The sequence below is a fragment of the Dryas octopetala genome, chromosome 3, assembly GCF_963921425.1.
Source record: "Dryas octopetala chromosome 3, drDryOcto1.1, whole genome shotgun sequence".
Classification (NCBI taxonomy): domain Eukaryota; kingdom Viridiplantae; phylum Streptophyta; class Magnoliopsida; order Rosales; family Rosaceae; genus Dryas; species Dryas octopetala.
In genome coordinates this window covers 9,563,265-9,576,667 of record NC_141368.1, presented here as the reverse complement: position 1 = coordinate 9,576,667, position 13,403 = coordinate 9,563,265, and the positions used below count along the sequence as shown (strand labels likewise).

Below are 13,403 nucleotides of genomic sequence, written 5' to 3'. Positions count from 1 at the left end.
ATTATAACAAACCCAATTAAACTACTAAATAAACTAATCAAGCCAACACATATATTTTATCTTCCACCGACAGAAGCAAATAAACAATCCACAAAATTCCATTTCCAAAGCTGTCTTTTACCACCAACCCAACTAATTAAATTACTAAACTACCTAATCAATGAGTTCACTAAGAAAAATCAATTAAATAGAATGAAAATTGAAAAGACCAAATAATATATTTATAATTAAGAAAACTAACAAATTAAAATGAAATGCTCAAATCAAACAGAACCAAGTCAAGAGAGACTGAGAGAGGGTCCAAACTCTAAGGGCCGGAAAAGTACCTTGGGGTTAGGGATGGCAACGGGGCGGGTCGGGGCCGGGGGTGCCACCCCCATCCCCCGCCCCCGAAATGTTTTTAATCCCCGAATCCGCCCCATATCCCCGAGTACTTAAACGGGGATTCTCCGCCCCCGACCCCGCCGGGGAGTGTCTTCCCCGAACCCGCCCCGAATCCCCGACCTGTTTTCATGTTGAATTCTAAGTTTTTCTAACGAATCCAATCACAATTAAATTCTCTCCCTTTCTAGCTACTTTCCTCAATTTTCCCAGCAACCAAACGGATAAAAAATAACTAAAGATGAAAATGACCAAATATTTCTCAAAAAATAAAAAAATAACTAAAGATGAAAATGACCAAATATTTCTCAAAAAATAAAAAAACAACCAAACGGAACACACAACATTTCTCAATCACCAAATATTCTCAATTTCCAAAAAAATTTTCTTATTATACAGAGTAAACATGGATTGACAAATACATGAAAATGAACTTGAATGGCAAGGGGTCAAATACATGAAAATTAACTTCTGAGTTTCTAAGAGAAGAGAGAGTGGGCGAGAGGGCCGCGAGACAGAGGGGCGAGAGGACCGCGAGACAGAGGCTGGAGTGGGCCTCGATACCGAGCTGCTCGCCGCTGAATATGGCTCTGTTGCGCAGCTGCTTCTCCTCGTCGCCGTCGTTGAAGGAGATCGCGGAGAAGGAGAGTGAGAGATCGCAGAGGAGGACTGGAGGAGAGTGAGAAGAGGTAGAGAGAGATCGCAGTGAGGGAGAGCTGAGAAGAGGGAGAAGAGGTAGAGAGAGATCGCAGTGAGGGAGAGCTGAGAAGAGGGAGAAGAGAGAGAGAGGCGGCATGTATGAACAAAGGAAAAATTCTGATTTGTGATTTAGGGTTTGGTTCTTTTAAGTTTTAACTAATAAAGAAATAATATATAAAACTAATGAAACATATATATACCAATAAATATATACTATAATTACATGCTTTTTTAATATATATATATATATATATAAACATATATTGATACTATATAAACGTATTTGTAATTTTATAAACATGTAAACATACTAATAAACTAATTTTTCTAATAAACCCTAAACCCAAATTGGTTATAACTTTAATACAAATAGGTTTGATACTAATTTAATAAATAATTATATATATATCCTTATAATAAACCCTAATTATATATAAAAACTAATTAAAAATACCCTAAACCCTCTAAACCTTATACCCTATACTCTATAACCTATACCCTATATCCTATATCCTATACCCTATACTCTAAACCATATACCATATACCATATATTCTATACTAGTATACTCTATACCATATACCATACATACTACTATATATAAATTTAGTGTATAGAGTAATTAATAGAATTTAGGGTTTAGGGTTTAGGCTTTTAGGGTATTTAATAGAATTTAAGGTTTGAGGTTTAGGGTTTATGGTTGGTTTAGGAGTATAGGGTATAGGGTTAGGGTATAGGGTATAGGGTATAGGGTATAGGGTATAGGGTATAGGGTATAGGGTTTAGGGTTTAGGGTATAGGGTATAGGGTATAGGGTATAGGGTATAGGGTTTAGGGTTTAGGGTTTAGGGTTTAGGGTAGGGTTTAGGGTTTAGGGTTTAGGGTTTAGGGTTTTATTATTTAAATTGTGTATAAATATATAAATTGGGATAGTGTACTCATAAGAACTTGGTGGTCTGATGGTAAGGAGCTAAGGGAGAGAGTTTGAGGTGCCAAGTTCGATTCCCAGCATAGCACTTTCAATGTTAAAATTTTAGTTATATATATATTTGGTGTAAACGGGGCGGGTTCGGGGTCGGGGGAGCCAAAACCATACCCGCCCCGCCCCCGACTCGGGTCCCCGCCTAAATCCCCGAATCCGAACCCGGCCCCATTTATCTCCCCCATTAGGGTTTTAATCGGATCGGGTCCCCGCGGGGATTCGCCCCCGCGGGGATTTTTGCCATCCCTACTTGGGGTGCGACGTGTAGCGATGTATGACCAATTAACTAGAGCTTAAATTATAAATTCAACTGGTTATAACTCATAAGTCATAACCTGTGAGAATAATTAGGAAAGAGAGCAGTTTTGCTCACCCCCTTTAACTCAGGTGTATGCTCACCTCCCATCTAAAATACTGCCATGTGTTTAAAAAACTAACCATGAGTTAGTATATTATATTTAATTATTTTAAATATTATAATGATGAGAGAGAAAAATAATTTGATAGCTCTTTTCTACTTTTATTCTTATCTTTTATTACTCAACTTTTTTTCACTTTTTTATTACCCATTAATTTCTCTCTTCTCTTTTATTTAATTATTTCTAATAATTTTTGAAATAAATTAAATAAAAGAGAAGAGAGAAGTTAATTATTTCTAATAATATATATTGTGCCGATGATGTTATTGGAAATAGCACTAGGAACAATTGATGTATATTATAGATATATGAAAATCGAAAAACCCACTGATATTTGGTGGATGCATATGAAAATCGAAAAGCAATTATAGTTTAAGACTATAATCATTAATCATTGGGTTTGGCATTCAATCAAAGGAACAACAAAACTCTTTCAAATCTTCCAAGCTTTTCCAACCGATATATATTTAGAAAAGAGAAGAGAGAAACTTATTTAGAAATAATTAAATAAAAGAGAAGAGAGAAGTTAATGGGTAATTAAAAAGTGAAAAAAAGTTGAGTAATAAAAGATAAGGGTAAAAGTAGAAAAGAGCTGTCAAATTATTTTTCTCTTTCATCATTATAATATTTAAAATAATTAAATATAATATATTAACCCATGGTTAGTTTTTTAAACACATGGCAGCATTTTAGATGGAAGATGAGCATACACCTGAGTTAAAGGGGGTGAGCAAAACTGCTCTCATTAGGAAAACGCTTTGCAAATTACATTATTGCAATGCATGATCATGCTCGCAATTATTGCAACTTATTTTCCTTTTGGCATTTATATACATTAATTATTAAGTCAAGTCAATACTATACGTAAAGACTAACAATGTGGTAGGTTACGTACTAGATAGCGCCCATCATAGTAAAATATTCGGAGTTCGGATCCTCTATCCCCAAATTGTGTGTCCCCTCCCTATTTCCTGCTTTATATTATGACATCTGTCCTCACATTTAACAAATAGTGAAAACCATTAACTATCTTAAAAAAATAATAAAAAAAAACATAGATTATTTTAAGAGAAAATTAGGCTTAGGACTTTTTAGACAACATTTTTTACGCATAGGCCGGAGGTGTTTTAAAATTCATAAGAAATTTTTTTTAATTCATATTAAGGTCCTTTTATTAATTGCTACGTCAGAAAATCTAATATAAAATTAGGATTAAATATCAAATCTTAATAATTTTTTGGTATAGCATGAAAACCATATAATATTTCAATTGAACTACCAAATTTAAATGTAGTTTTTTAGATTATGTCACAAACATGTTGGCCCTTTGATTTGAACCTTTTCTATTTGACATTTTTGTCTTTTGGCCCACATATGATGTGTGTTAGTTAAAATTTATAAGGTTTTGACAAAATTGCCTTTGAGGCTTTTATATTATCTTGAAAATTTGCTAATATAGTCTCAATTTCACATTTAGTTGTGACTGTACGACACTCATAACTTCAAATTTAGTTGTGATTTAACGACAGTCACATCTAAGTTGTGAGACAGTCATAATTAAGTTGTGACTTAATTGAAGTTTTTTTTAGAGAAATTATACTACAATATAGTATAAATAGAGGTCAAAACAATACTTTTGCTCAAAATAATACATAGTATAGTGATGTGAGTTGTTTCCTTCAATTTACCAAGACAGTCACAGTTAAGTTGTGACTGGATTGATTTTATTTTATTTTAATATAATATAATATAAATTAATGTAATATTTGTGATGTAATATTATTTTTATTTTTTTTATTATAGTGGCATGTGATGTAATATTTGTAAATTCTAATACCTTTTACTTTATTATTTTGTTTGACTTTTTAATTAGTACTTAATCTAAAATAATATTTAATTTTGATACCTAAATTAAAAAATTATTGAAATTTAGTAGTTAAAATCAATGGACCTAAAATCTAATACATGTTAACATTTCTAATTTAAATAATATATTGTATTACCCCAATATGCCCTTGTACTAATTTTATCCTATTTTTCACAAACCAAATAGATATAGGTCTATTGATTTTAACTACTAAATTTCAATAACTTTTTAGTTTAGATACAAAAATTAAATAACATTTTAGATTAGGTACTAATTGAAAAGTCAAACAAATTAATAAAGTAAAAGGTATTAGAATTTACATATATTACATCACATGCCACTACAATAAAAAAAATAAAAATAATATTACATCACAAATATTACATTAATTTATACTATATTGTATTAAAAAAAAAATCAATTCAGTCACAACTTAACTGTGACTGCCTTGGTAAATTGAAAGAGACAACTCACACCACTATATTATATATTATTTTGAGTAAAAGCATTTTTTTGATCCCTATTTATACTATATTGTAGTATAATTTATTTAAAAAAAATTCAATTAAGTCACAACTTAACTGTGACTGTCTCACAACTTAGATGTGATTGTCATTCAGTCACAACTAAATTTGAAGTTGTGAGTGTCGTACAGTCACAACTAAATGTGAAGTTGAGACTACATTAGCAAATTTTCAAGATAATATAAAAGTCTCAAGGGCAATTTTGTCAAAACCTTATAAATTTTAACTAACACTCATCATATGTGAGCCAAAGGATAAAAATGTCAAATGGAAAAAGCTCAAATCAAAGGGGCCAACATATTTGTGACCTAATCTAAAAAACTACATTTAAATTTGGTAATTCAATTGAAAAATTATATGGTCTTCATGCTATACCAAAAAATTATTGAGATTTGATATTTAATCATAATTTTCTAACACTACAAAAAATATGACCAAAGCCCACTAATGATTGGCGGCTATAAAAGGGGTGGCAATTAGCAATAGGGACTAAAATGCCTCTATTTTAACAAAAATTGGTGGCAATTGAGCAATATGCACTAAAGTTCCAAATTGCCACCCCTTTTGTAGCCGCCAATCATTAGTGGGCTTTGCTCATATTTATAAATAGATATTGTATTATTATCTTTACTTAAATTTTAAATTAAGAAACCAAATTACTATAGGACTTTCGCCTTCTTTCTTTTCTCAAGCCCACATGTTTTTTCTGACGTCTTTACTCAATGTTTGTTCATTTGATGGTGGAATTTGAATTTGAATTTGAATCAAACATTCCCGACTAACTCTTGACAGATAGGATGTTTGAAATAATAAAGGAGTGAGTGACAAACAAAATGAAAGAACAACCTGTACCCAAAAAGCAGCAATGAAAGGAAATAAACTACGACAACAAAGCAGGATAGAAATGGAAGAGGAAGCGTTTGAGACCCAGTCCCAAATACTATTATTAAAACAAATTAAATACTATAGGTGATCAAACACTCCTCACAATACTCATCGATCAAGGCAAGTCCCAATGCAACATGTGTTTCTTAAGTTGTATTTGATATTGGGGGGATGATTAGGAATGGAGATGCTTATGATTATGAGGAAGTCTAGAGGGGGAGTTATCATGAGAGGGATTAGGAGAGAGATCAAACGGTGAAGATGGTTCATTGGCTTTTCCTACAACTAACATGGGTACAATAGAAACTAGTACAATTACCACCACAAGTTTGGCTTTCTAAGGTGATATCATTTCCCATGAAATTTATGTGATTTTTTTTTTCTCTTTTTTATTATTCTTGTTTGTTTGTTTGTTTGTTTGTTTGTTTGTTTTTTTTTTTTTTTTTTTTTTTTTTTTTTTTTTTTTTTTTTAAGTTTTTGATCCTTTTTACCTAACTGGTTACTTCATGTTTGCTAACCCATTTATCTGTTGCCACATATTGAAAACTTACATAGTAGTATATATACAATTAAAAACTCTAAATTACTGCTCATAAAATAGATTGGACTATCTTCTTCTCTGTCTTTTCCGACATTACTCGAATAAACCCAGCCAGCAAAATCCACCGATCAATCCATCCCACTCCTATCTAATGAGGCTATTAGCAGTATCGGCGCCGCCACCACCACCAGCAATATCATCGATGCAAACCCATTTGACCCAATACCTCTTCCTACGCATCTCACCACCGCCATGGAAATCCCCCACTTTTAATCAAATGATGTCCTTCATGGCTTCAAGTGAGAAACCACCTACTGCATGCAATACCCTCCGGCGGCTCAACCAGGACTTCATCCAAGCCATGATTTAATCAATTAGAAAAAAACCCACACGTAAAGGAAACATGATTCAAACATCACTAAATCTGTGCTTCTCTAAATCTTAATTTCTGTGTGTTTGCATCAGTAACAACTTTTGGGTTTTGGTCTACGTACAGGGATGCAAATAAAAATGCTTATGATTAAATTGAGCTAGGGGACACATAAAGGACATGCATTTTAGGGACAGAGGATCTTTAAAACATTTAGAGTAACTCCGGTGAGTAAATAAATACGTGTGAAGTTTTTTTTTTAGAAAATTAGGATTAAATACCAAATATCAATAGTTTTTTAATAAAGCAGCAAGACACTAATTTTTTTTAGTTTAGGTACTAACCAAGAGTAAAACATTTTGGATTAGGTCACAAATCAGTTTGTTATACAGTTGTGACTGTCGAACAATTATAATTGTAATTGTCGAACGGTCACAGTTGTGACTATTTAAAATTTATAAAAAATCCAAATTTTTAAGGGTTTCATATTTTTGATTTAGGTTTGGGGGATGAAGTCCTATAACCCAAAGACTAATATTAAAGTTTAAGCCTTACAAATATTGAAAAAATAACAAATCAATAAAAAAGTTATGACTGTTAAACAGTCACAGTTTGATATAACTATGTTTTTTAAAGTTGGTACCTAAACTGAAATTTAGTACCTAAAGTGAAATGACATAAATGTTTTAGTAGTTGAAATGAAAAAACATTATAATTTGGTACCTAAAGTCAATGGACCTTTTTTTTTTTTTCCATGTCAGATAATAGGTTAGACATAAATTTGTGAATATTTACAAAAAATGCTATTGCTCCAATTTAAAAAACATTTAAAGAAGCATGATTTGAGGCATTTATTACTCCTAATTTTGAATATTTTTATTGATCAAATTTCATGATTCATGCATCCAATTCAAAAAAAAATTAATTTGTTACCAATTATGAACATCAACATATAAACACTGAAATACAAAAAATATAAACACCCAATATCATATAATATACCTATAATATAGATTAAAAAATAAACACAGTAAGTCTCCACTTTGGATAAAAAAAAGAAGAGAGAAATATCTAATAAAAATATAATAAATCTAACACAATACAAACATATATAGCACTAAGATATATAAATTAAAATACCAATACTTTGGACTCAGGTATATAAAACAAAAGAAGAAAACAAAGTACCATTTTTTCTAGAGCAAATTGGACAAAAACCCAAATACCGCCGTTGACTTTGGATTAAACCCACCGGTTTTTTGTTATCAAATTAGGCCATATTTTATATTGACATGTTGGATTTCTTTTTTTCCTATATTTTTATTTATTTATTTTGAATGCCTATTTTGCCCTTTAGTTGACAAATGACAATATGTAATAGTGTGTCAATTAATTTCTTATATTAAGCAACCATTAATTATGATTTTCATAACAATTACCTTCTCTTTTTAAGTTAATTCATTATTAATTATATATGATTTTTGTAATAATTACCTTTCCTTTTAAGTCAATTCCCTATATTATGCAAACAATAATTAATTTCTTATATTGAATGGATTTAGCTGTATTTTAGTTGTGCATTTGTGATTCTCATAGTTTGATGTGTTCTTGCAGCTGTTCTTGGTGAACCACGAAGCTCCTTTCTCTAAGGTAAATAAAATCTAGTTTGCCTTTTTTATTACTTATTTATGTTTTAATTTTTTTTCTTCTTCCATATTTTTTCTTCAATTTTCTTCTTCTTCTTCTTCTTTGATGTTCTTATATTAAGCAACCATTAATTATGATTTTGATAACAATTACCTTCTCTTTTAAGTTAATTCCCTATTAATTATATATGATTTTCGTAATAATTATCTTTCCTTTTAAGTCAATTCTCTATATTATGCAAACAGTAATTATGTTTTTAATTAGTTATTTATGCAAACAGTATATATGATTCTAGTTTGCCTTTTTAATTAGTTATTTATGTTTTTATTTCTTTGATTTTTTTTCTTCGATTTTCTTCTTCTTCTTCTTGTTCAATCTTCTTATTGATCTTCTTCATATATTCTTAATCTTCTTCTTTCAATAATATTCTGAGGACAAGGTAAATAAAATTATTTTCATCATCTTCCACTTCGTCTATATATATTCTTCATAATATGCTTCTTGTCTTAATTTGTTTTCCTTTTTTTAACCTAAGTTGAAAATATATCATTTTTCAACCTAAGCCAAAGGTATCGTTTTTTTTTTATTTTTTACATGAGCTAGAGGTTTTTTTTTTTAATACATGAGTTAGAGGTATCTTACTATTCTTCTTCTTGTTTTATTACATATTATGATTTGTGTTTATAAACCTTAGGAGTAGGTTAGAGATCGATATATATATTATTCCTTCTTCATTTTTCAACCTAAGTCAAACATATATATATATATATCTCTTTTAACCTAAGCCAGAGGTATGTACTTATTCTTCTTCATTTTTCTTCCATTTTTATGGTATATATATATATATATATTTTTTTTTCTGACCTATTTTAGAGATATATTATTATTATTCTTCATATATTGGTACATATTATATATGACTTGTGTTTAATTATATACCTTAGGAGTAGGTTTTTCTATGTAAATGTTTGTGTTAATTTTGTTACATTTTTATTGGATTCTCTCTCTCTCTTTTTGTTTTTACTTCAAGTGGAGGCTTACCATGTTTATACTTTTTAATTATATTATATATATTTTTTTTTTGGTACAAGGGAGGCCGAAACCCAAAAGAAAAACCTAAACAACTACAACTCCCGGACAGGGAGTACCAAGATTTAATTATATTATATTTATATTGGATGTATAACATGTTCATGATAGTTCAGTATATATATACATATATATATTGATGTTGAACCTCCAGCCCTTTTTGTTTTTCTCCTCCTAAAAAGTTAGTAAAATTTGGGGGGTTGTTGAGTATTACATCATTTCACTCTCCAACTTCTGCTTATAAATCCACTGCCTCTTCTGTTCACAAACCTGCAACAACCACACATTAATTTCATCACTCACAACTATTGCCTCTTGGCTATCTTCTTGTTGTAGTAAAAATTAAACTGAATATTAATTAGAATTAAAGAAAAACAAAAAAGTTAATCAAAGATGGTTGCAGGAGAGTTCACGGTGACTACAAGGAAGCAAGAGGTGGTGGCTGCAGCTCTGCCACTGCAGCAGCATTGGCTGCCACTTTCCAACCTCGACCTGCTTCTGCCTCCATTGGATATTGGGGTCTTCTTTTGCTACAAGAATGATCAGCAGCAGCCGAACATGGGCTTTTGGGCCCAGGTTGGGGTTCTGAAGAAGGCCATGGCCCAAGCCCTGGTGTCCTTTTATGCCTTCTCGGGTGAGGTGGTGCAGAACTCTCTTGGGGAGCCTGAGATTTTGTGCAACAACCGTGGGGTTGATTTTGTTGAGGCCTTTGCAGATGTTGAGCTCAAGGACCTCAACCTCTACAACCCTGATCAGAGCATAGAGGGAAAATTGGTGCCCAACAAGACGCATGGGGTGCTTGCCGTCCAGGTCTGTCGATCTCTATATATAGCTCATCATCTCACCATGTCATATATATCATGTTCTATCTTCTCAGTACTGCATGCCATATATAGATGCAATTACAGGTCCATCATTCACATCTAAGAGTAACTTTTTGACTGATGTTAATGCATGGATTCATCTTTCCACTACTAAAAATGGCCGGATATAGATTTTTTACTATTAAATATAGGTATATGTCCCTATATATTGACTACAGAGGTTATATAGAAGAGATAATTGGACAAAAACCTAAATACAATGGTTGACTTTGGATTAAATTCATCTTTTTTGGGTTATCAAATTAGGCCCTATATATTTTACCTTACACGTTGGTTTTTTATTTTTACTGTATTTTTTTAAAAAAAATTTGAATGCCTATTTTGCCCTTTAATTGACAAATAACTAGTTTTAATGTTGTGTCAATTAATTCCTTATATTAAACAATCTTTAATTATGATTTTCCTAGCTAATAAGTACACTCCATTTTAAGTTGATTTCGTATATCATGTAATTGGTAATTAATTTGTTATTATGAATATTGATTACATTTCATTCGAGTTGGGTTTTCATTATCTCACGTTTTCGGGTGTTCTTGGTGAACTACGAAGCTCCTTAATTGGTGAAAGGTAAATAAACTTTTGGTTTTTTTTTTCTTTGATTTTTTTCTTCTTTCATATTTTTTTTTTCTTCGATTTTCTTCTTCTTTAATGTTCTTCTTGTTCGATCTTCTTGTTCAATCTTCTTATTGATCTTCTTCATATATTCTTATTCTTCTTCTTTCAATAATATTATGAGGAGAAGGTAAATAAAATTATTTTCATCATCTTCCTCTTGTTCTATATTCTTCATAATATGCTTCTTGTCTTTATTTTTCTTCATCATTCTATTTCTTTTTCTTTTTTTAACCTAACTTGAAAATATATCATTTTTTGAAATTTTTTCAACCTGAGCCAAAGGTATCGTTTTTCTTTTTTTTACATTAACTAGAGGTTTTCTTTTTTAATACATGAGTTAGAGGTATCTTATTATTCTTCATCTTATCTTAGTACATATTATGATTTGTGTTTATAAACCTTAGGAGTATGTTAAAGATCGATATATATCATTTTTTCATATTTTTTCAACCTGAGCCAAAGGTATCGCTTTTATTTTTTCAACCTGAGCCAAAGGTATCATTTTTCTTAATTTTTTTACATGAGCTAGAGGTTTTTTTTTTTTAAATACATGAGTTAGAGGTATCTTATTATTCTTCTTCTTCTTATCTTAGTACATATTATGGTTTGTGTTTATAAACCTTAGGAGTAGGTTAGAGATCAATATATTATTCCTTCTTCATTTTTCAACCTAAGTCAAACATATATCGATCTTTTTAACCTAAGCCAGATGTATGTACTTATTCTTCTTCATTTTTCTTCCATTTTATGGTATATTCTTATTTTCTGACTTATTTTAGAGATATATTATTATTATTCTTCATATATTGGTACATATTATATATGATTTATGTTTATATATGAAATCAACTTAAAATGGAAGGTAATTAGTATGAAAATCATAATTAAAGATTGCTTAATATATATATAAGGAATTGATTGACACAATATTAAAACTAGTCATTTGTCAACTAAAAGGCAAAATGGGCATTCAAAATAAATAAATAAAATATAGCAAAAATAGAAATCCAACGTAACAAATTAAAAGATGGCCTAAATTGATAACAAAAAAAACAGTGGTTGAATCCAAAATCAACAAGCATGGGTTTTTATCCAATTATCTATATATAGAATGCACAAAATGTTAACTAGAAATGTACTTGACCCATTTTCATACATAATTTTTTTGTGCTAATCTTATGTTTATATTCATAATGATGTTATTTCAAAATTTAGGTTAACAAAAGATAGGTACTTAGAGAATATTCCAGAGCCTTTAGTTTATACTTTATAGAGTAATTTTTTTTTTGGCCACTTACTTTATAGAGTAATTAAACCAACAACATCATCATATCTTATTATATTAGAATATATATATATATATATGACATATTATGTAGCAGATAAAATTTACTTGTTACATCAATTATTATAACTCGTTAGTCATAATTATATTGTCTCGATCTCTAGTTCTTGAAACATATCATCATCTTAATACTAATATAAAATTTATAATTTACAAATTAAACTGCAGGCAACTGAGTTCAAGTGTGGAGGCATGGTGGTGGCATGCACGTTCGACCATCGCATAGCTGATGCCTACTCGGCCAACATGTTTCTAGTCTCATGGGCGAAGCTGGCCCACTCAAAAACACCACTCACTCTCCTCCCATCTTTCCGCCGTTCTATGCTCAACCCTCGGCGTCCCGGCGACATCCACCCCTCCCTCAACGACATGTACATCCCCATCACAGCTTTGCCACCACCACTCAAACACAATCATCATCATGAAGACCATGATGATGATGATCTCATGATCAGCCGCATATACCATGTCGCATCCGACCAACTCTACAAGCTCCAGCAACTTGCCTCCAATGGGTGCAGTGGTACCACCAAAAGGACCAAGCTAGAGTCATTTTGTGCCTTTTTGTGGAAAATGGTTGCCAAATGTGGTACCACTAGCAATGTCAACAAACAATGCAAAATGGGAATTGTGGTCGATGGTCGCAAAAGACTAACCGATGGTGAAAATAATAATAAGATGCAAAAAGAGACATTAATGGCGAATTACTTTGGAAATGTGTTATCTATTCCATTTGGCGAGAAAAAAATCGAAGACTTAATTGAGAAGCCTCTGAATTGGGTGGCGGATGAGGTGCATGAGTTTTTGGAAGATGCAGTGACGAAAGAGCATTTCTTAGGGTTGATAGATTGGGTGGAGGCCCACCGGCCGGTGCCCGCGGTGGCCAAGATTTACGTCGAGGAGGGCCTTGCCTTTGTGGTGTCATCCGGACAACGGTTCCCGGTTTCCGAGGTGGATTTCGGGTGGGGCGCACCGGTGTTCGGCTCGTACCATTTCCCGTGGGGCGGCAACTGCGGGTACGTGATGCCAATGCCGAGTCCGGACGGGAACGGGGACTGGGTTGTGTACATGCACATTTGGAAGCGGCAAATGGAGTTCTTGGAGAAAGAGGCTGCTCATGTGTTCAGGCCTTTGACTTTTGATTATCTTAATTAA

At 31.7% G+C, this 13,403-nt stretch overlaps 1 protein-coding gene across 1 annotated transcript; it reads left to right on the top strand.

Moving 5' to 3' along the window:
* The first annotated feature begins 9,797 nt into the window (after nucleotides 1-9,797).
* On the top strand, nucleotides 9,798-13,403 carry LOC147290621 (coniferyl alcohol acyltransferase-like). The gene is made up of 2 exons (XM_086238171.1): nucleotides 9,798-10,214; nucleotides 12,417-13,403. Exons 1-2 carry the CDS (start codon nucleotides 9,798-9,800, stop codon nucleotides 13,401-13,403), a joined length of 1,404 nt encoding a protein of 467 aa, XP_086094297.1.